At 35.5% G+C, this 24930-nt stretch overlaps 1 protein-coding gene across 3 annotated transcripts in view; it reads right to left on the bottom strand.

The window, feature by feature from the left end:
- The window catches only part of MYO6 (myosin VI), a 77476-nt gene that overhangs the window by 3522 nt on the left and 49024 nt on the right, over nucleotides 1-24930 (bottom strand). The window contains exons 19-32 of one of the 3 annotated variants that reach the window (XM_009076943.1): nucleotides 23316-23409; nucleotides 21330-21460; nucleotides 21116-21193; nucleotides 20099-20228; nucleotides 18071-18161; nucleotides 16664-16814; nucleotides 14865-15073; nucleotides 14412-14490; nucleotides 12064-12224; nucleotides 8931-8960; nucleotides 8393-8431; nucleotides 5116-5219; nucleotides 3657-3788; nucleotides 1032-1058 (exon numbers count right to left, since the gene is read on the bottom strand). In XM_009076943.1, the coding sequence (XP_009075191.1) occupies nucleotides 1032-1058; nucleotides 3657-3788; nucleotides 5116-5219; nucleotides 8393-8431; nucleotides 8931-8960; nucleotides 12064-12224; nucleotides 14412-14490; nucleotides 14865-15073; nucleotides 16664-16814; nucleotides 18071-18161; nucleotides 20099-20228; nucleotides 21116-21193; nucleotides 21330-21460; nucleotides 23316-23409 (1456 nt within the window). The remainder of the gene's footprint in view (nucleotides 1-1031; nucleotides 1059-3656; nucleotides 3789-5115; nucleotides 5220-8392; nucleotides 8432-8930; nucleotides 8961-12063; nucleotides 12225-14411; nucleotides 14491-14864; nucleotides 15074-16663; nucleotides 16815-18070; nucleotides 18162-20098; nucleotides 20229-21115; nucleotides 21194-21329; nucleotides 21461-23315; nucleotides 23410-24930) is intronic. The other 2 variants (XM_009076950.1, XM_009076958.1) reach the window with 2 other exon arrangements.

Below are 24930 nucleotides of genomic sequence, written 5' to 3'. Positions count from 1 at the left end.
GTTCAGCAGAAAGGGAGTAACAAAGTGAATTCTACTTTTGTTTGTTGCCTATTAAGCAGCAAAGATACTTTTTGAGCTAAAATTTAATATCATGGAAAACAACAATCACTTTTAATAATCTATTTTTACAGTTATGAACAAGACTAATATAGACTAGCAATTGCACTGTCAAATTTCTCCTACTTAGATTCAAGCAAAACCAGTTTTTCTTAACCTGAAGAGCAGAACCTTAAAAAAAAATCCATGTGTTATACATATCATATTCCTTTTTTTCCCATGTCTGCATAAACAAAGAGAAGAAAAAACCCCAGATTTTAATAGGTGAATGCTACTTTGATACATCAACTCTGACAAAGCACATACCTTTCAGGGAGACACAGTTTATAAGAAATTAGTTCTACTTTCTACAAGTTGTCTGAACATCTATCCCAGCAGTGCAGTGCTTCGGTATTATCACAAACCTTTTTACACTGCAATGGTAATTGCTAAGGCTCATTTCTACCCCTAAGCATACCTAAATTCAAGAGCAAATCTGGATGACAGGATGCTAAGCAGCCAACATAGCCTCTACTCTTTTCAGTGCTATGGAACTGTAGCACTTTATTCAGAAGAAACCATCACCTGAATGTTAGTTTGTGTGCTAGCAAAATAGCTGTTATATTTAATTGATTCCAGAGTTTTGCTACAACAAAAAGCCATGTGCAGAGAGTAAAAAAATGTTAGAATAACCATGCTATTTGTGGGAGGTGTGGAAAAAAATAATGAGATTATACCTTCAAATAACCTACATAAAAAGGTTATTTCATTCTCCCTTCCCATGACTGCTCAGATGGGTAGGATTTAATGAAGACAGGTGCATTTGTAAATTACTAGAATAATGTATAATTGCCTTCAGCTGAAAAACACTGCCAAATTGCAAAATAGAAATTGTGTACAGGTGTAGCAAAACACTGGATTGATTGATGTTAGTATAGAGCTCTCAAGTGTTCCTATTCTTCAAAGTTAGCTGAAGTAACCATCTCCTCACTTACTTGAGTTGCTCATAAATGGTGCAAAATCTGTGAACAAATATTACATGTTGAACACAACGTGAAAGTGCTGATCCTTTGTAAGTTATAGTTTCATTACCTCAACATTTTTCACCGTTATTGATGATAGACAAATGGGAATTCTAGGTATAAAGTAAACACAGATGCTAAGTATTTCTATTAATTTTCTACTTCTGCTTTCATCAGGGTTTATTCTTGAAATTATTACTCCAATAATTTGCAATGCCTGTTACAAAGCCTCTGTTGTATACATGCTAAACTCAAATTGCTGTGACAAATCTGCTAGTTAATTAATGTAGTATTTTTCATTTTTGACATTGCTGCTACAAAAAGTTTTCCAGACCTCAGTTAATACCAAACCTGCCTATTTCAATAATAATATAGAAACCTCTGTTTAGGATTCTATACTGAATGTATGAATTCAATTAAAGGATACTTGTACAATTATATGACATCAATGAAGAGATGGAAAGAATAAACTACATCATTTGAAGCACATATCCATTGACACCTGAAAGACTTTTAGCTTAAACACCTAAGAAGGGCAATGAAGATGATTAAAGAACTAGGGCAACGAAGATGATGAAGGGACTGGAGCACTTCACTTTTGAGGAAAAGGCTAAGGGATTTGGGGCTGTTCAATTTCAAGAAGAGACAACTGAGAGGGACCTCATTAATGTATTATATGAATGTTTGAGGAAAAGGCTAAGGGATTTGGGGCTGTTCAATTTCAAGAAGAGACAACTGAGAGGGACCTCATTAATGTATTCAAGTATATGAATGAGAAGTGCCAAGATGATGGATCAGGCTCTTCTCAGCTGTGAAAACCAATAAAACAAGAGGCAATGGGCAAAAACTGATGCACAGGAAGTTCCACCTGAATGTGAGGAAGAACTTCTTTATTGTCCAAGTCACTGAGCACTGGAACAGATTGTCCAGACAGGTCATGGATTCTCCCTCACTGGACATATTGTAGAACCATCCAGACACAATCCTGAGCTGTGTGCTTTAGGATGGCACTGCTTGAATAGGGAGGTTAGACCAGATCACCCATTGTGGTCCCTTCCAACCTAACTGATTCCATGATTCTGTGAAATCAGAATTACTTCTTACTACCTTCTCAGATCACTATAACACACAGAGGTGAAATTCCCATGTAGTGTAATTATTTGCAATAGGAAGAACTATTCTGACGTTAACAAGAGTCTCTAAAGGTCACTATCAATTTTTTTCGGTACTGTAATGTTTTTTTCTTCAGAAATAGGATGCCATATTTCAAGACAAGTAAAACAAATGCAATGAAAAACAGTGAAAAGAGTGGTGGAAATGTCTAAATAAATGTGATGAGAACACAAATATTCCAAGCTTTGTGTGCTTAAGCTAAAGATCTGCTCTTTGATACTTCCAATCAGCAATACTGTGCATGAATATGTATTTTATCCATTCAGCTCTAGAGAGAACTTGTGAGCTCAAATTGAAAGCAATTTGCCACTTTGCAGAAATGCTTCAAATGCCTTTTCCAGCCATTTAAGTCATGAGCTTTCTTAAGTGCTTAAACCCACAAGGACCCATTCCTTGATAATATCTTCTCATGGGGTCCTGATTTTACCTGCCATATATCTGTTGCAAAGTTCCCTGAAAACCTCAAATTCTCAGGTAATGCTCATCCAATGCATAACACAGTAAATTAATCAAAGGGAATGAGACACCTTTCTATATAGACTGAGAGTAAATAGGGCATCTGTATTCCCATTATCCTTCATGTCCCAGGACAACCTTCTAATCTCAGCCTAATGGGACTCTGGGGAGAGCACCTTCTCTCCATCTCCCCTTTCCTCTGTTAATTTCTGAGATTCCTTTTATAACAGACAATCACTGACTTTTGGGGTGGGATGGTGGGAAAAGAGCAACAATCCACTGTGCAAATATCACTCCAGAAACTGTGTATCAAATTTTCACCCTGGCAGTATTAAACATGGTAACTTCTATACTTTCTTGCTGAATGTGAAAGGCAGTGACTTATTCTCATTAGTGCATTGCTTTGACAATAAACACCCATCTGTGAAATCAGTAGAAGGAAGGTCTAATAAGAAAGCAGAGACTACACAAAATCTGCCACCCTGTAAGCAAAAACTGCATTATCAGCATTCATATAATTTTTAAAAAGAGAATGTAGCCTGACGTATGTAAGGCTTTCAGTCATGTAAAGGACAAAATTATTAGCACTTTTTAAAAGCATCTACATCTATGTCTATATAGCTATATATTACAAAATTAAAATAGGACAACAATGAACATTGATCAAAAATGCCAGCAAATGCAACATTAAATCAAGAACTATTTTTAAGAGATGTGAATTATTACGAAAAAAGGGTTTAGGGAGAGCTATTCAGTACTGGTACCTGTGTCTACTAAAAGTATTTTAATTTCTGCAAACTATTTGCCTGTTTCAAACTTTTCAAAATATTTACCTAAAATGAACATAGAAATATTCTTAAAAACCCTAGGAATTTCCTTCAACCTAGCAAACCCAAAATCCATTCTAGAGATGCTTTATTCAGAATATTGTCACCAGAATTCTTATAACACAAAACTCTCTCTCCTCACCATAGTCTGTGACTGATTTGGGAGCACGTTGTTCTGTTTCTGCATTGCGTTTCTTATTCTTGGATTTCCAAGCATGATACACCTTTAGCCTTCGGTGGAACTCTTCTCTGCAAGCTGCCAACAGTTCAATATCTATCACAAAAAAGAAGAGGGAAGGGAAGAGTTAGAAAAATCAGAAAAATTATTTATGAAAATGATCTATATTGATAGGTATATAATTTGAGATCAAGCTGTACCACTAATACACTACCATTTAATATAATAAACCTTCATTCCCTGCAACACAGGGCCTGTGTTTTATGGCCCAGAAAGTCCTTGGAGTGCTCTCTATCTTTTTCTCTTTTAAAAGAGTTAAGCCAGTCCCCAAAGTAGCTGTTGAACTGGGAGATTTGGAGCAGTGAAATGGTCCAAATAAAACTTTTACTTCACTCCATTTGCCTGTTGACATCATCACAAGCCAAGCAGTACAAAAACAGATAAAATTTTACCACTGAAATTTTTCTATAACTGGCAGTACAAAAACAGATAAAATTTTACCCCTGAAATTTTTCTATAACTGAAAAAAAGAAAACTGGCAATTTGACAGCTCAGATCTAGGTTCTTTTTATACTTATGTATTTTCATTTTGCTGAATTTCATTATACTAAGAGACTGAATGATCCAAGGGTTTTTCATCAGTCATCTAAGAGTATCCAAACTGGCTTCACTAGGGATGGACAACACATATTACTGCAGCACCTATTCAGCTGAAAACATTGCTCTAATATTGCATACGTAAAAACAGCCAAAGAGAATGGGTTTGTTTCCAATTTCTACATCCAGCAAGGATTTCTGAGTGGTCTTACATCAGAAATTAACTAACTGCTTTTAATCAGAAACAGGAAGAAACAGTATCTAATAAAGGAATTATTCTTCTCCATTTCTATCTTCACAAAATTGGTGGGAAAGCAATTAATGCACCAACTGTTGACTTCCCAAAAGAAGTTGCACATTTTGAAAACTAAAGAATAATCTGAGTATCCAAACCAAAAAATATTGCATGCTGTGTTTTAAATGACATATTTGTTTTCTTTGTGATCTGCTGTCAGCAAGAAGAGATAGCAAAAAATTTCTTAGAACATGCAAATTCTAGGCAAAACATAATAACTATTATTCCCATTGTGGAAATACATAAAACTGAGACAACTTAATTAAGAAATGGTAACATGTATCTTATGGCCCAAGCAGTTTAACATCATAAATATGTAATCACTACAAGCGGTAACAAAGGAAATTATTTCCTTAATATGGAAATATCTCAATTTACTGTTCTTTTGAGGCTACTAAAACATTTTAAAATTAGTTTGTTAATCATCTCTACCTGAATAAACTTTATATCTTTGTTAAAGGAAGAAACTATCACCTTTCACATAACTACAACTTGACTCCTCTTCAAATCAGAAAAAAAACCACCACTTACCACAGGAGGTATTGATTGTATCACGAAGCTCTGCATATTTCCACTTACTGAGATCATGCTTCTTATTACCAGCAGCAGCTTTGGTGGCTTGCACTGCAGGACCCCTATGATTATGTAAAAAAAAAATAAAAAAAAAAAAAGTAATTTTTCAAGTATTAAACAGGAATTGTTATAAGACCAAGAGCAGATCCCATTAGCAACACTGCATCATGCCTATTACAATGAAAATCAGTAGCAGAGAGGCCGAATTCAAAGACAAAATACCACATTATTTTCAAGATGTTCAAACTATTAAGAGAACATGAATGCATCTTTTATGTCCAAAATCATATCCTAATCTGATTGGTTGTCTAGAGATTAAAAGGAATTGTCACTAACAGCTTATGTATGAAAAGACAAATACTCTATTTATGTGTATCTCATTCTATGCTGATGTACATTTTTCTTAGTGCTAGTCAAGATGCAGAAAACAGACAACAAAGAGTGGCCATAGGCATTTTTAGTTCCATTTGAAAAACAGGCAAGGAAAAATATTTCTGAACTAGAAAAAGGAGAAGGAAGAAAAGGTATTTCCTCTACTGTGTAAAATTAGGACAAAATTCTTGTACTAAAACTTGAGAAAATATTCCATGTCTTTGAAAAAACTCTCAGGGTTTGGATTAGTCTTTTTATACTGGTCAGCCTTTCCTCTGAGTGTTTTTTTTACCTTGGTAAAATTCATTGTAGGTTCATATCTTCCCTAAAACCCCTGAATAAATATTGCTGTTCTCAGACAGCCCCTATACAATTAATACAGAATTATTTTAGTTTCTTCTCTCAAATTACACTTTTGCCAAAGTCAAAAAGTATTCATCATGTAGGTATTACGCAAGAAGGTCAACAGAAAATGCAAGTGAGAAATTACTACTAAAACCTCCACCAACGTTAAGAGCATGTGCAAGGTTTCCTCCTTAGGAATAGCAAATATTCATCCCTTAGGAATAGCAAACTTCCCATGGATTATTTGCATATAAAAAGATCAAAACACTCCAACACTCAGTGACAATCAACATACTTTTACAACACTAAGGAATTCATCAACAGACATATGATTTTATCAACCTGCACAAACAGTCATGACTAGGAACATAAATCAAGTTGAATTATCTTTTGGGATCTGAGAGGATTTGTTCAGAAGAAACTAGATGTTTGGCAGGGTAGCAAAATTCTTGATGCAATATGTCATACCAAAAGTTCACAAGAGAGAAAAACCAGCAGAAACACAGTCTTCTCATTTGAAGATCTGTTTGCACAGTAATATCTTTGTGGGACTGGTACGTAATTACAGTAGGTATAATCCAATGAATATTATTTTAATATTTATTTTCCATAAAGGTCTCATATGATACTATGAAGGTTGATGTTTATTTTCCATTTTTAGTGAATAGGGTATAAATAACTCTTATGACCTGAAAAATTCTTTAGCACATATAAGCAGAGATAACAAATGCAATTTAAATGTCACTGAATAAAACAATCTGTTTAACCAATGTTGTTCTTAATAACAACTAAACTGTCTCATCAATGTAATTAAAACTACAGAATATTACTCTTTATTGCAGCATCATCTTAATAATGCCTATTCATGCTACTAATTTGAGTCAACACACAGCTTCCAGTTATAGTATGTGAGAATTCTGGCATAAAAAATTAACTTAGCACTACTTCTAAATGTAAACCAAATCATTGGATTGGACAGACATTCTCCTTCAAAATACACATTTTAATATTTTGTTATTATTGGCAAACCCATAGGACATTAAAGGATTGCTGCTAAATAATTTCCGCTGCCTGGTGTCTAACCTTCTTCAACCTAATTTGACAAATCCCATGGATTTTCCTTATTTAGCAACACTACCCACCACTCTAAGGGTTTGCTCCATAATTTAGAGCAGCAGAACTAGGCTCTACAATCTCTGGTTAAACAAGTAATCTCTAAGAATGCTAATCCAATTGAATGGCTTAGTCCTTCTATTACAGTACTACTCTGCACTCTGCAGATCACTCTTTTGTTTTCTACATGACTTTTAGCATAGTAGTCTAGCAGTAAGAAGAATCTTGACAATCAGTCTTCACTACTTAATCTGACAGTTACATATGATAAACAGTATTTTCAGACTTTAAAAATAATCAGTCTCAAATCAAAAATTTCCAGTGTTTGAAAAGTGAGAAAAATTTAGTTCAACAAGCACGAATTAAGTACTGCATTTTGAACCCAAACAAAACACAGAGCCTCAGATTTTACCCTAAAGCTTTGTAATTTTTTTGCACATTAAAAATTGACCACTGTCATTTGAACTGTCAACTGTCAACTTAATTACCCACCACGTGGCTTATTCTTATTCTTAAAGTAACACCACAAGAAACAGATTTAGTTATTAGCTGCATTCCCAATTGTCAATGCTACAACTAGAAAACTCATGTGAGACTCATCATCTTCAGACTATCTATACACTGGATAGTAGCTTGTTTGACAACTAATTCACTTTCAAAATTCTAAATAATTTTGCTTCTTATGTAAGCTTCAAAAACGAATGTCAAAGATCATTTCTGTCCTCAGATTTCCCAAAACACTTTCGAACTACCCACTGATATGGAGGACCCTATAGCAATTTCTTTGAACAGAGATTAGCATTCTAACATGAACTGGTATGAGGCTGTTCCAGGAGAATTGTTCTCCTTTCCTTCTGCACTGTGCATAAAATCTTGCATTAGCATTCAAAAAATCTCAGAAGGGGATTTTGTTTAGATGCCTTGAGAGGGGTTTTAATATGCTCTTAACATGGTAATTTTCAAAACTGCTTTTATTTGAAGGGAACTATAGTTAGAACATTTTCTTACTAATAGCACCAACAGTTACGTTAACATTAAATAACTTCACTAAATCTGTGCTGAATCTGTAGAAATTCACCTTCAAAAGATGTGGAACCTAGTTTTCTATTATCACAGAGGTGAAAAGAGAAGAAAGGTGAATGACATTAACAAAATTACTCAAAACACCAGGGTACATGAACTATTATTCTTTTTTTCATATAAACAATTGACATAGCAGAAAAATAACTGCTGAAAAAAGGTGTTGATAAAGGAAGTTTATCTGAAAAAGGAAGTTACTTGTCTGCTTATCAACCAAAAAAACCCCAGATTCCATCATTTTTATTTCCATAATAATCCAACCCATTTCATGTGCAGTTTCTTTTTATAAAGTGATTGAGTCATTTGGTATTGTCTTCTCACCTACCTAGACAATATTTCTGACATTTCTGTGGCCATTTGTTCCCTATAAGAAAATTGATAAATGAGCATAAACCAAATATATTGATGTAAAAACAGCCTTTATAACTGTGAAAGTCTCTTGCCAATCAAGCTGAAGTTAAATTAAGTGCAAAATGGCTGCTTTTTGCCAATAATTTCCATTCACACATCAATATATATATGCATATATATATTTATGTAAGTACTGAATCAGGACTCTGTGTAAAGAGCAATAAATCACACAGGGCAGTGAAAAACGAATGAAATGTGAAAAACTTCACAGTAATTATATAATCACCTTGAAATAGATATTATTAGGTATATTAGATCATTAAAGTGTTTATTAGATGTAATAAAAGCAGTGAATATAAGGTATTACAAACTGATTTAGAGGTTATGGTTGTACACTAATAAAGATTATTATGGGGTATTAGTATATAAGAGGACTATCAGTTTCCTCTGAATTAATTAGTGGTGGGTGTTTTTTTCTATTAGAGCATTCAAATGGAAAAAAAATGCCATACGCAGTCATTTGTGGCTTTCTTCCATTGGCTCTGCAAATAGAAGATATTTATGTTAGACAGACTATTTCCTAGTTAACTTTCTAATAATCTGAAGTGGAATAAGGTGGGGCATAGTATTTCCTGCTCTCTCACAATTTATCTATTTTCTTATGAACTTTTTTTCTCTAACTGAGAAATAGGCCTATAGAGACATTTTTTTCCCACCTTTCTCATTCAATCCTGACTTAAATTCTAATTTGGAAAAAACATACAAATGCAAACTTCTCCCACCTTTTCTCCCACATTCCATCTTTCAAAATCAAAGACCTTGAGATATGCTACTGATTAATTTTATGCTTGGATAAGCATATCACAAGAAATAACAGCAATCCTCATGAGGCTACTCTGGGAACAGGACAGATGCTTCTTCATGCAAGCTGTGAAAAGACCCTGAGTCAACACAGAACACAACACCTTCCCTGAGAATAGCTTCTTTTGGTGCTAGATGCTATACTATATGTTTCAATGAGCCACATAAATTAAAAACACTGTTCATAGAACAGAATCATAGAATCATCAAGGTTGGAGGAGACTTCTAAAATCAAGTCCAACTGTTCACCTGCCACTCTGCTGTAACCTCTAAACCATATCCTCCAGCATCAGATCCAGATACCCCTTAAACTCTTCCAGGGATGGTGACTCCACCACCTATTGAAAGCAGTTATCTATTATTCAACTAATCTTTTTACTTAAGTGCAAAGTACTGCCGTTAATTTACCCCTAGATGCAGTAAATCCCTTATTACACATCCTTTAAAACTGTGGATGAATAATAAAATTGGATGAAGCTAGAGGAGGTCCAACATATTCCTCACAGAATCAGTACGAATAAAAATGCTGATCTACTGCCAGAACAAACAACTTTTCTTCTTAGACAGAAATAGAATGTATTTTTCAAAGGAACTGCTAATACTTATGTACCTTAAAATATCTATCAAAGCTAATGGTGAATGTGGTAAGGTATCAAGGAGAAAATAATAAAGTAGAGGTTACTTTTTCTATTCATTTTCAAATATGACACACAAGTATCACACATTCCTTAAAAATGAGCATATAAAATCACCTTCTTCTTACTCTTTTCAGTCCACAGGTAGGAGCACACAATGAAAAATACCCTTTAGTTCATACTAATGTGTAAGCATGAAACCAGTAGAACCAGTATACTGCATGAATTCAGTATGAAGTAATATATACATTATCTTACTACAGCAAAATTTAAAAGAAAATATAAATACATATATACAAAATCAGTGTTTTAGTGTATCATATGGCCAATTTGAGACTTATTAAATTACATATTTTGTTCAAACCAATAAATAGCTTTCATCTCAGGGAATTCCCATAGTTTCTAACTTTAAGCCAATTCCTGCAGTTATGTGAAAATCTATTCTTTGATCTCACTAGAAGATAGTGGGGTCTGGGGAATGCTTTTGTTTGGTTTTAAACAAACAAACAAAAAATAAAATCAAGGATGAAATTAAAAACATTCTATCTGAATTTTGGACATGCTTAAAACTATTTGAAGCAGCCTGTAGAAAGAGGAGGAAAAAATAGCTAATGAGATAAAAAGAAATCTCATGTAAGCAGAAAATCTATTACTTTTTTCTAGATTTATGTACTAACTTGCTCAAGAAAGGAATTACATTGCTATGCTAAGTTGTTCAGACCATTCAGCACTTTTCAATAATTCAGAAAAAATAGTCTTCAGTCTCCTACCATTAGCTACACAGCAGAGAGAAACTGCAAGTCATAAATAGTTATGATGATGGTTAGTTCATCATCCATTCTGGGATTACAGAAGAAAGGCAAATACCAAAGTCACCCATGAGCAGTAGGAAACACTATGGAGATTAGAGCTTCACTGACAGAAAACTTATGGAATTCTCTGGGCCCTTCCTGCCTATTGCCTCCCTACTTTCATAATTAAGAGAACTCTGCCAGGTTGCAACACTGGAGTGATTTTGTGGCTGGTTTCAAAATATTGCACCAAAATCCAAACTGGGAAAGCACAAAAATCTCCAGAATTCTGTCTATGAACATCCAGCTGAGCACAGCAGTCTTTTCAGAGACAATATGACAGCTGCTGTATAACTGAAGGCAAAGCCACAACTATTTTAGTGGAAGTGTCTCAAAATCAGTATTGTACATTTTTAAAAAAACTACCCACCTATCTCATGTAGGAGTACAGATATTAAAAACGAAAGTATACATCTGGATAAAAAGGGGGTAGCAAAGGGAACACATTTGGGAGCTTGAAATTCCATGGAAACATGGGGAATTTTCTTGCACTCCTTCTTTCAACAGTACTAGTTCAATTAGTACATAATTGAAGTCATCGATTATGTGGTCTTGTTCATAGGTCCCTTTATGCAATTTGACCAGTAAGTACCATTTTTACTGGATCTTCTGAGTTGCTCCTAAGGCATCACCTTTGACACATGAAGAGTTCTTGCTCTGCAGACAGGCAGTGTGGATCTCTATGCCAAAAGTCAAGCACTGCTTGTGACACATCAAAAATTCATACAAAACTAACACAACATTTAATTTTCAAACCCATCTGTGTTAAATATATTTATTTCACTTTTAAAATCTTATCAGTCAGGACACAGAAATAACTATTATTTCTGCATTCAAAGAGGGCTTCTTGTTAAAAAAAATAAAAATAAACACACAAATTCATACTGTGTAACTGGAACTATTGAAAAGGTGTTTTTTACTACTACTTACCACTGAAGAAATTCCATTCCTGACTTTCAATAAGTTATAAAAATCAGAATTTAAATTGGTTGCTATCCTTGCCAGAACTCAAAAAGAGAAAGAACCTCAGTTGTATTCACAAGCACCTACAAAAGTGCTGATGTAGCAAGATGCAAAATGGAGAAAGAATAAGCAAAACCAATCTGTTTCTAACAAATTTCACAAGTTAGCTTGAAAAATATTCTAATACACTGCCTTGAAAGGTCCATTTAATGAACACAAAAGTTACAGACCAACCAACATGAGCATAGTCTTCTCAAAGGGATCAGGATAGGAAGAAGGAAAAAAACTTCTGTGTAAACAGAGAGGGAGAGCAATGTGACTACTTAAGCCCATACCTGCGCAGTCCTAAATCAAGCTGAGCCTCATCACTGATGAGTTCTGCCTCACTCTGGGCAATTCTCATTGCAAGTTCATGGTCACGACGTTCCTGTTCAAGCACTGCCTGGTGTTGGGTTTCTTCTTCTCGTTCTCTAGCTAGCTGAGCCTCAATTTCAGCCTGTTTTATGAAAACACACCTTTAACCTTATTCAATCAAACCCAAGATGATACATAAGCAATATTATTCAGTTTCCCCCTAGAGAAACAAAACAGCTACAGATTGCATCTTAATTTTTACACAGTTTAACAAATAACCATTGTCTAATATGTCTATTACCTTTTGAAATGAAAGTGCCAAGTAATTTTTAAATACTTTTTAAAGCATTTTAAAAATGACATGAAGCTTTTTGTTTGCTATTAAGAAAACTAGACTTTTTAGAATCATTAAAACTCATGATATAGAGCACTATGGTTATTCCTCCATAGTACTAGCACAGTACTCCCTAGATGCTTGGCACTTGGCATTACAGAACTTTGCAATAGGTATTGTTTTGCCTGTAGGTCCATAGTTCATTTTGAAAAGGGAACAAGACAGACACTGGAATCCTCTGTGGACCTGATCTGGCTTTAAATTTAAGCAAATGGCAGAATTCTGACTTACTGCAATGCAGAAGCAGCACAGATATACTGCCTCTGCAGAGCAAAACTACAGTTCCAGTCTACCATCATTACTTAACACCAAGTAAAACAGAACCATCCAATTCATACTTCCAAAAGCCATATACACCAAGTTTTAGCAGTGCCTTACTTGGTGCCCAAAAGTCAACAAGGGAGATAAAGTCACTTCCCACTCATCATCGTGAAGTTGCACCACTAAGGTCATGGAGTTACACCAGTGACTTTACCCTATAAATCCCATTTTAGATTAGCTTGTAGGAAACAACCACCAAGAGGAAAGACAATAAGAAATTAACTGTATATGGTAGAATGAAACACCCAACTGGATTACGTATCTGCTTTGTATCCAGTCACAGTGTTACTAAATAAAAGTGCATATTACATTCTGCATTGCAGCTATCCATATCTCAGAAACAAAGAAACATTAATAAAGACAATCCCCAGAGATGTTCATAGTGCTGGCAGACCAAGTTTTTTAACCTTCTGGCAACAGGTCATCTTGCTTCCTCAGTGGGCAAAGTTAATCCATTTAAACTGCCCCTGAATGCAAATTTATCCAAGGAATTTCTCACAAAGCACTAGGCACATGTGCAGTGGTCTCCAAACAAAGATTTAGAGACAAACCAAACAGCAGCTTACACTTTTTAACTTCTGCAAACTCGTAGTGCTTATTACACAGATACAGGTGACAGACCAGATAACAAGGGAAAGATGCACTTTGTATCAACATTAGGCTAATTTGTTAGTTCCACTGACTTGTTTATCCAGGATGAGGGTGAGGTGATAGAAAAGAGTATGCAGATGCAAGAAGGATAAGCAGTGCCAGGGATAATGCACAGGAGAAAAATTCTCCTTGTGATTAATCATGGAGAGGGCTTAAAAAAGTGTACAAAAAACTGGTGACCATGGCCTTGTACTTGCTACAACTGCCACGACACAAAAGCTATTTTTCTTGAAACAGTTATCCCAGGTCACCCAAGTAATCTCCAAGACAAGAGGACAAAAAGGGTATAGGGGCCAAAGACACCTCAGAGTGAGAGCTCATTATGGAATCAGCAAGAATTGCCAGGAATCAAGGGACACCTCAGAGTGAGAGCTCATTATGGAATCTGCAAGAATTGCTAGGAATCAAGGGACGAGGGTGAAAAAGAGGGATTTGAACTCTATGTGATTATTCCACATGAATGCAGCCAAAAGGGCTCCCAGAGACAGTCTTGTATCCTCTCATTATTACCAATATTCTGAAAGTGTTTACAGTTAAACAGGTACATGACACAATCTGAGTCCAGATGTGACTTCTAGTAAGAGTACCAAACTTGCCTGACATGGAACATCTGCAAAAACTTCAAAGGCTAAACTAAGATTCTCCAGTGTTGTGTATTTTTAACTTTAAAATAACTTTTAAAACCCTTTAAAAACAAATGCATCTCTCCTCAGAAGCCCTGAAGTTGCATGTGAGCTAGAAATTGGTGATCTGTCTTGGGATGCCTCAGATTTACTACTAAAGCAGAACGAGTGAATGACCCCAAGACATACGTTTTATAAAAATGAAGCCATTACAGTAAATGAAGAACCTAAACTGCAAAAAAAGATTAAAAAATAAGTAAATAAATACCAAAAAAACCCCAAACCAGCCACCACAATAATAAAACAAACCCCAAAAGTCACACACAAATAAGACATTAACCTGAATACGCTTTTCTTCCTCTTCTCGTTTTTTCCTCTTTTCCTCTCCCTGTTTTCTCTTTGCCTCAATCTCGGATTTCCTATTACAAAAAAGGAGAAGGAAATGAAATCATACCATTATGATGCAAGTGAACAAGAGATAGGTAAGTATCCTCCATAAAACTGAATGGCAATCCAGAAGGCAGTACACTCCTGATGACAGGACACTACATGTAAAGTCAAGAAACTTTCCAAGGTCATCTGTATTTCCAGCTGCATCATGTAATTTCATCCATATGCTATTCTGACACTTGCCTTAGAAACCACTGGGAAAGGAAATATTTCAACAATACACAGCACACCAGGAATACCCATCCAAGTGACTCTCTAAGTATTAAAAGATGACCTCATTAAAAAGCATTTCCTATATTCTTCTCTTTCTACAACCAGCAACTTATTCCAATACAAGACTCACAGACGTCTTTCCTCTTCATCCTTCTTTCGTTTTTGGTCTTCCTCTTCACGTCTCTTTCTTTCTTTTTCCATTTCCTCCTGGATGCGTCGTAGCCTTTCTGCTTCCTCCTCTTGCTGCTTCTTCTTTTGCAGTGCACCCAGAAGCTGCTCTGAGCTTTTAAGCAAAGCATCATATTCTTTCTGTATCTGTTCCCTAGTCATTATAGTAGTCTGCAAAAAGAAATAATGAGAAAGAAGTTAATTCTGCTGTACTTTGCTTTTGAAAAATGTATGTTGAAAAAATATCAAGTGAACTGAGAGCACTGAGCAGTATAATTAAATTATATATACATTTCACAGTGGGGGAGCTTGAGTACATTCTTCCCTTTCATTCTAAAGTCCTGGGGATCCATTACTCTCCTCTCTAAGATAAAATTGTACAAAGTCATCACCATTTCATCACTGAAATTAAACATGACTTCTCTTTAAAACATGCCTTCATTTTTAAAACCTTGCAGTTTTAAGCCACAGAAATTAATTCTTACCATGCTAGAGTGAAAACTAAGGGCCACCCGCGTGCATTTTGTGTTGTGTTCTTGTCTGCTATACTGGTTATTTAGAGCTCTGCCTTTTATGCCTTAGGATAGAACAGTTAATCTTACTACTTCAGCTAGCAGTCAGAAAAAGTATTAGCTCTGCCTTTTATGCCTTAGGATAGAGCAGTTAATCTTACTACTTCAGCAAGCAGTCAGAAAAAGTATGGGGCCATGGTATGACTAACATTTTAAAAAGAAGGTATTATTAGCAAAATACAGATTGAAAATACTTAATAGCCTTTTCTACATGTGTTTTCACACCTTATTGATAGCCCAAATTTAGTTTCATTTTAAAATTTACATCATACTTATAAAACTGCAAAACGGGGTGTTTGCTGACCTTTCCTGATGAAAATACTTAATAGCCTTTTCTACATATATTTTCACACCTTACTGACAGCCCAAATTTAATTTCATTTTAAAATTCACATCATACTTATAAAACTGCAAAACAGGGTGTTTGCTGACCTTTCCTGTGGGTTTATCATGATGAGAATCAAATTATATGATTTTTATTAGAAAAGAGAACTGTAAGTTGACAGGTTAACTTTACCATCTTTTCAACTGTGATTTTAAATAGAAAAATCTTAATACTGCACACTAAGAAAGCTATAATATTGCATGAGACAAGAATTCAGCACAGCAAGTTGTTTTAACATTAATAAATGCCAGTGTGCTTTCATTTTGCCTTTCTGCTTCTGTGATAAAGAAACAGAACCGTAGCCCCTGAAGCATATTCAGCAAGCTGAATTCTCTTTGTCACCAAGTCTGAAAAGCCATCATAATAGGAACATAAATATCTTTACTGGGTGACATATGCTTGTACGTTTCAGCCCTGATTAAGTTAGAGCATTGGTAATTATTCCAATAATGAAAGTAACAAACAAATTAATAACACTTGTCTGATATTATCAACATGCATTTTTGCTTTCAATTTTCAGTACCAGTTCTGAAACACAGATATTAATATTACAGACCAGACATATGCAGCCAGTTTCAGTTACATTCACAAATAATTTTCAACAGGATTTACCCAGTGACTGAAAATTAAGACTACATTAAAGTGTTTTTTCTATTAAGAAAAACACATTTGTCTTCTCCTTTAGATAGGGTTTCTTAAAGATTCCAGTAATAAGAAATTAAAACACATTTGTCTTCTCCTTTAGATAAGGTTTCTGAAAGATTCCAGTAATAAGAAATGATTTCTCTCATTGTTATCATATACCTTAATTTTGGTCATTGATGCATCAATAGAACACTCCAGCTCCTTGACCTGCTTGCTTGTCTCTGCTTTCCCCTCCTTCAGAGCGCTTACTACTTCATTAAACTTATCAAGTCTCTTCTTCAGCGTACGCACTTTTATCAGGCCATCAATGCTGTGAAGGGAAGACAGTTATTTGTATCTTGAGATGTTTTTGCAAGGTGATATTTTTAGAACTATCACTAATCACTCATGTAAAAGAGGTACATGGGGAGACAAGTTAAGCCTTCAGACAAAATTCACCCTCTTTCTTGAAATTAAAACATTCTCACATCAAGTAACTAAGCAACGGAGCCTTTTACAAACAGTACCTAAAACTGATTAGCAGACAGCAACTCAAAATGGAAAAATGCATTTTTATTTTGAGACTTAATGTGGGGGTGTTGGAGTTTTTTTCCCTCCAATAATAAATCGTTAGTATCCACTAGATGATTTTGACTGGAGTGGATAAAGGTTGAGTAGTGCCACTTAACTCAAAGAGCAATAATGGGACTGAAACAGATAAAACTTAACTGCACAGCAGGGAATACAGTTATTAGACCCCACAGGAGTGAAAACACAAGGCTGGGGAAAAGAAGAGTAAAAAAAAACCTTGGAATTTTTTTAAAAACCACTATTGAAGGCCACACATAGAAGTTGCAGCTCTGCAGACAATCTTCCTAACCAGAAATCAGAACTGGGACTCATGAAAGCAACACACAAAAAGTAGAAACTAAATCAAATCATTAAAAGATGAGTACCAAACAGCTTAAAAATAAAGGAAAATGGTCAGAAATGCCAAGGTTCAAAATGAAACATTAGCTATCAAAGGATGTAAAAGAACACAGTCTATAAGAAGTTCACTATTAAAGAACAGAGAGTTGGATCTCTACCAAAGAACATAAAGGTGTCAGCAGAGCTTAATGACCAAAGTGGTTGTTCCATCAGTATTCCATGCAGTCAGCTAATGGAATTAATTAATTTCAAGAGGAGACAGACAGAACACACAATTATTTCTAAACTAAAAAAGAAAGGGAGCTATAAAGGGAAGCGTGAATGGGTAAAGGCCAAAAATTAATGAGCTTAAATTTCATCTAGAGGGACTTAATGAAGGATTTCTAAAAACTAGGCTGTCACTGAAGGATTTATGAACAAAGAGCTAAACAAATATCTTTTAGGAAAGGTTCAGATTTAGTCTCTTCATCTTTGGGAAAGAGCAGAGCAACACAGAACCTCTTAGTATTTCCTTCAATTGTACTTCGCATCATTCTATGACTTCAGATATATTTAGTTAGTATAGTAACTAAATAGTTTAATATAGTAAACCTCTTTACAGTCTAAAGAAAATATTATTTTAAACCTATTTTTTTCAGCCAAGGAATATCTTCTTACCGTGGTTTGTGCTTTCTCTTGCAAAGCCACATACGAATAGTCTTTTGTATTTTAATGCAGGCACTGGCTCGGTATTTTATCTTATTTTTCACTGTAAACACAGAGGAGATATCAAGTCTCAATGTTTTATACAATTTAACACAACTCCTACCTTACTCACACATTTGACGGCCCAAAACTGTATGTAGGCAACATGTGCTTGAGAGCTTGTTCTATATTGGAACCACAACACTTAAGACACCGAGGACAGCAGAATTCACAATCTTGGACCAGGCATAGAGGCTCCCACCCAAACCAAAGAGAAATGATGAAGCATATGCACATTCACATACATTCACCATTCCCCCACCTCCAGATTCAGACATCAGTAACCTTTGTGAAAAGCTTCGGGGCCTAACAAGCAGGAAACTCTCAGCTTGAAGTCTAAAGTCCTGTGCTGTAAAGTAATCAAGTAGCCAATATCTGCTAGAGCTAATAAATTGGCCACAACTTTGCTGAGCATTTCTCTACAATACTGAAATGAAGAAAAAGCCCACAAAACAAAACCTCTAGCTGTTGTTCTAATACAGTCTTCACCTAAAGACTCAAATGCTTGGGACCAGGAGGCAAGTTAAACAGAATCAAGACACAAGCATGCGTGCTGACTAGTTCAACAATAAATGCAGTTTTTATAGATCTGGTAGAGGAAACAAAGATGCCCAAGGATCCACACTGCCTTTAGTCATCTGCCAAGCACATGGTTTGTGACCACACTGATACTTAGCTACTGGACTTAGGCACTCACAAGATGCTCTCTACTTCTCAACTATTTCAGCTTTTTATGGGGATAAAATTAGATTCAAATTTCCCATAAAACACTACAAAGAAGTAAGGCACATCAATATTACTTCCCTGGGTTTGTAGTTTTTGGACACAGTGACAGACTTCCTGTCCTGCCTTTCTGAAAATTAGACTAAATGTCATATATTTCTATGCCATTAATTCTACTACCAAGATTTTAGCGCAACAATTTCTGATGTCTGAAACCTATATGATAAGAATTGACAAATGCTCTTTGCCCCACTATAAACAGCAACAACTAATATCCAAATTAGTGACAGATATAGAAGTCATGACTGTGCTGGCCCAAATGCACAGCTGTGTGTGCACAGGCAGGAGGCTTTTATGCTTTCTTTTTTTTCCTCCATTTTGATGCGCACTTTTCACCCTCCATGTTATTGCAGGTTGTTGATATTCTCCATCAGACCTTTTCCCATCTCCCAGACACCTTTATGTCACACCACAAACACCTATCTCTATTCTACACCGCCTCATTCTTACTCTGCACAGTAAATTTAAGGCCAGGTTGAATGAGGTCCGGAGCAATCTGGTCTTGTGGGAGATATCCCTGCCCATGGCAGGGGTTTGGAACCAGATGCTCCTTAAGGTCCCTTCTGACTCAAACCATTCTATGATTTTATAAACTGGGCAGGCCCAGCACTTAGAAACTGCATATCAACAGCAACAGGACTCATTTGCTGACGAACAGTAATTGTCAGAGTGGAGATGTTTCCTCTGGAATTCATGTCAGTGCTTTCAAAATGAAGTTTCTGTCTGGAGATAACAACCTCTGTGCAGGCAATTCCCAGAACTAAATGACTCCATATTGCCAGCTGAGAGCTGAACTATTGCTCTTTCTTGCAGATGCAGAAGTCTCTTCCTGGAAAGACCTGTTAGAGCTAGTTATTTATGTGCAAGTGTTTACCCAGGCTTCAGTAAGCACCAAAACAGACTGGACACAGGAGATTGGTGGTGAGCTGTATTTCCACTTTGTAAAACCTCTGCTGTAAGTTGTATTATATATCCTTCCCTATACATGTCTAACACACAAAAAAGGAAAAACCTCACCCCAAGCTTGGAATCAATTACTTGGACTTCAGTATGTAACCATCTGCTCTACATGTCCTTGGGCCTCAATTCAAGGTGATAATAATTGCTTTGCTATAATTTTAACAAACATTTTGATGTAATAAAGCATAAAATGCTTACATTTAATCACCGAGAGCGAACACCACTGAACTTTTTTCCAACGACTGCAGATAAGCCAACGATTCACTCTTTTAACCAGCTCTGCTAAGTGATCCGGATCGGACTTCATTATCTGATCAAACTCTGCAAACTAAAGAATAATTAAAAAAAAAGTTTTACACATTTGGAGAACAGAGTTTTAGACATTACTATATAAGATCATGCTGAGTTAAAATTTTTTTTATGCAAACTGTATGTCATTATATCAGCTTTCAATCAATTAAAGTGAGCAGATATGTCTGGCATTGCTTTATTGTTTAATGATAACAGAAATTACTACTGAAGCTTGTTTTATTGATGTGCAACACTTAGCATTTTGAATAATTCAACTCTTTATTCATCACTAAAAATATTTATTAACAAAGTTTTTCTACATCCTGAAAACTTACTCTGACCTTCCACAACTTCAAGACACCTCTAATTCTCTATCTGAGGAAAAAAATAAACCCTAAAACACTTCCCAATACTTAACCTTTGTATAAGAGTCCCACTGAAGGCAACCTTTTCTGAAAATCCTGCACTTGTGCTTTTCAGTAATTATGATGGTAAGAACATTCTTCTGGGACTACAATAATTTTCCTTTATAAGCACTACAGCTCCCTACTTCATCTCCTTTCTCTGCATAGCAGCAGCAATGCTCGGAATCACAGAAAGATTTCAGCAATAAATAGATTTTACTAGGAAATATTTTTTGCTTTCCTCTGACTCCCTCTTTTTAATAGTCAACATAAGTCTGGGAAAACAAACACTGCAATAGAAATACTGCAACATTAGCAACAAGACTATAAAACCAATTGTATCAATACTAATATTGGTTTTTTTCTCATAGAAAATGAACAATATTTGCAAAAATCCTGAGCATTCTTATTTAGGTTGGCCACACTTGTAGCAATGTGTGGAGTAATGTCACCTTCAAAGTCCCCTTCGAGCCAAAATTACTCTAAGAGTCACATTCAGGAACTTCAAGAAAAAGATTACCTTGCCAGGTCTAAAAAACACCTTGGTTAGCCCAAATTTGTAATCATTTTCATTCAGTCCCAAGGCTTTAAATAGTGCCTGAAACACAAAAATTGGAAAGGGTTATATTTCACCTCCTTCAAAACACCCAAAAAAGTTCAAAGAACACAAAAAAAACAACCTCACAACACATGTTTTCTCCTGGAAGACAGAGGAGAATTCATTTCTTTCTTACTTTGCAGAAGAGCCTTGGGTCCAGCCGAGCCAATTTATCAGGCAAGTATTTCTTGTACATATTATATAGTTCATGAAATGAAGCTCGTGAAGGAAAACCACCTTGCATCAAATCCAGAACTGCCACCATCCCTAAATTCACACAAACACATGCACAAAAGCTGGTATCACTAACATGCAAATAAAGCAGTGAATTTTATGATTATCCAGGAGTGTATGACATAAACCTCAAAGACATTGTTCAGAGACTAAACCACAAAGTTCAGCTGGGACTTGATCCAGCCTCTAACATTTTTTTGATGATATGATCAGTCACAAAAAGTCAATACCGAACAGACGAGAAGAGCTCACACAATTTTCTCCCTATTTGAGAGTTAAGTAACACCCAGTCACGCAGAGGAATTTTTTTCTAATATTTCTTCTAAATACTTTTTACCTTTTCAGCAGACTTAACTTTTCATTATTAAAGAAAACAAAATACAAACCAACAACAAAAAAACCAAACCGCCAAATAATCTGTTATTCTCATCATGTCAATGGTATTTGTGAGATGTGGTACAGATGCAGCATCAAATACATATGCAGTTCTAGAACATTTAGTGTACTTGAAGCATGAGATATCAGCTGCTAAGATGTAACTTTAACATCCTGAATACTGTTACTACATTTTGGCTGCAGCTAGGAAATCAGTAAAGTTCAGATACAGCCAGAAAAAGACTCAAATTACTTCAGACAGCACAGGCCATGCCAGTTTTTACATAACCCCATCAACAGAGGCTGCATGTATGTTTTTAAGTTAGCCCTTAACTTGTGGTTGCTGACTATAAACTTAATCTTTTGCATATTTGCTTTCAGTGGAGATGTGATTTGTTTACACTGTCCTTGTTTTTACAGCATTACATCTTGGTTTTTCAACATTACGTGGTTATAGCTTTGTCTTACTAGGTTAAGCTTCAATTCATGCTGCTCAAGTAAGCATAAATAGAAAACTGAGTTTGTAAGACTAGTGTAAAACATTGCAATTAAAAAGTTGGTGAGTTTTTGTGGTGATAACATGGCATGTTAAGTATGTCAGCTTATCAAAACAACAACTGAAAGCTACTGAAAAGACAAAAACACAGAAAAGGGAAAAATATATTGAAGTGCTTTGTTGAACAAACATCTTATGAAGAACAACAAACCAGCATTCCAATTCCCAAGCAAGCAGTTTCTTCCACTGTTCAGTGGGGCATGAGCAAAGCTGCAAATACTCATTCTCTAAAGTAAAGCTGCAAATTTGGAAAGCATCTAGCATTTCAAGAATAATGAAGATGGGGAATCACAATCTGTTGTGTACAAAGAAACAGGAAAGACTATGCTGAAGTGTCTGTGATGGATGTTCAACCCCAAATCAAATTGGGGTTGAACAGTGATATAAAGGAATTTTTAAAAGGTAAACCAATATGATTAAACTTCATTATAGTATCTATAAAATCAAAGAAAATAGGTGTGCTTCAATTATTAGGTATCTCAGCTCACATTGACTGCCTCTAAATGCACACAGGAGTTTCTAAGACTTCAACTGCCACAGTAATTTAAAAGATTTCTACTGTTCCAGGTGGAACTGATGCCCTATTAACACTGTGGACAAGACGATATGATGGGATTCAGCTCCAGGTCAGGAAATCTATATTTATGTACCAATATATCACTAAATGGCTTCTTACATGTTCATCTCTCATTATAATAAATGGGAAAACAGTCAATGGAAATTACATCAACTCTTCTTGCAAACAAGAGACCTTAAGGCAGTTGAGATGAATTATTTCTAGGGTTCAATTGACTAAAATGAGAGCGAAGTTACTAAGAATCTAAATAACTGTTCATAAGGCATAAACAACAGCTCAAGCAAGGAAATACTGCCTTCATCTCATATATTTCAAACTTAAGTTAATCTATAATGCCCAAAGTGAAAAACAGATGGTTATCTATCAGAGGGATACAGTACCTGAACACTGAAGCTGAGAGAGGATCTGTCCTCCTTCAAAATGGTGATTTGTCATCTTTAAATTAGGTTTGATACAGCGAATAAAGCTAGACCCCTATTACCAAAACCAGAAGTTAGCAGAATCTACACATGCATAGAATATCCAAAACAACAATTAATCATTTTAGACTTTTGGGTAGAACAAAAAAAGAAGATACAAAATAACAGGTTTTTTTAATGAGAAATGCTGACATTCTTTTCCACTCATAGATCAGTTTTGCACTCCAGCCTTGGTCTTGATGCAACTGATCTCAATGCTCAAGCTATTAATTGGATCTTCAATTTTGTTGAGTTTTCACTCAACTGTTCTTTTTAACACTAGTACAATCTAATTACAATTTTTCAATAGAGATTCTACTACCCTCATTATCTTCTGTAGTCACACCACTTAAATACCTCAGTCCTCCAGAGTTCACATCTGTGAACATGCTACCAGACTCCTGATGGTGGAATCATGCCAGATGAACTTGACCTTCCTTTCTTCTAACTTTTACATTTTACAACTTCTTTTGTCTTACGGCTTCAACCTCCCTTCCCCCATGCTGTTCCAGTCTGCTCCTCTCTTATGCCCATGGGTGCTACCTCTACAGTTTTGACTGCTGCTTTCTCTGATGATTTCACACTCATTAAGGATGACATTTTCGCAAAGCACCATCCAATTATTCACATATACCAGGTGACTGCTAATGATAACCTACCTTTCATATACTAAACCATAATTGGGACTGAGAAAACACAGTATTACTCCTGGTTTGCAGTGTCTTCTCTCTTTTTCCATCTCTCAGCTGAGTGTGAGAGAGCTTCTGCCAAGGGAGCTCTGTGTTAACAATACCTCCTCAGTCATGGCTTAGCTAAACTCAAGAGTACAGCAAGCCTGACCACATGTATTTTCCCTGGACTGGGCCTCAGTTCCAGAGTGTTCTGTGTGAAAGACATCTTTCAAACCAGCCTCCTGACTACAGTAAAAATGTCAGCTACACTCCAGCACCTGACTCCTTTGTTTCCCATGTTTTTCCCCCTCTCTCGTTTTTGACAGAGCAAAATCTCATAAATAAAATTGGTTAGAACATGTGGTCAAGAGAAACAAGAGTGTTCCTACAACTCCAAGTTCTAGAAGAAAATGGGCATCTAGAACTACATGGAGAATTTCACAAATTTTCAGAATTACATCAACTAAGTTAACAAATACTCATTAGGGGACTCATGTCTTTGACCATCTGTTTATTTACAGCCTATCACAAAAGTGAAACTAAAAAAAATAATTGAATGGTTTTAGAAGATCTAAAAAAGGCAATTAATAATAAATTATCTTCTGCCTTGCTTCTAAATAATATCTCTCAATTTTCCACATATTAGTCATCAATGTTAACCAATGAATGGAAAGTAGTAAAAGTAACCAAAAAAAAAAAGGAGATTTCAGCCTGGGCAAATTTCATATTTTTAACTCAAACTGTGTAACTTTCATTCTACAACAACCTTTTTAAAGGTGGTGGAGTTTTTTAAGGTAAATCAATAACCATCACCCACACAGTAAGACGTTTCAGAAGTGCCACATAGCTACAAACTTTAAAGCATT

This window comes from Acanthisitta chloris, unplaced genomic scaffold (genome assembly GCF_000695815.1).
Source record: "Acanthisitta chloris isolate BGI_N310 unplaced genomic scaffold, ASM69581v1 scaffold12280, whole genome shotgun sequence".
Classification (NCBI taxonomy): domain Eukaryota; kingdom Metazoa; phylum Chordata; class Aves; order Passeriformes; family Acanthisittidae; genus Acanthisitta; species Acanthisitta chloris.
This window is presented reverse-complemented; position numbering and strand designations above follow the sequence as displayed.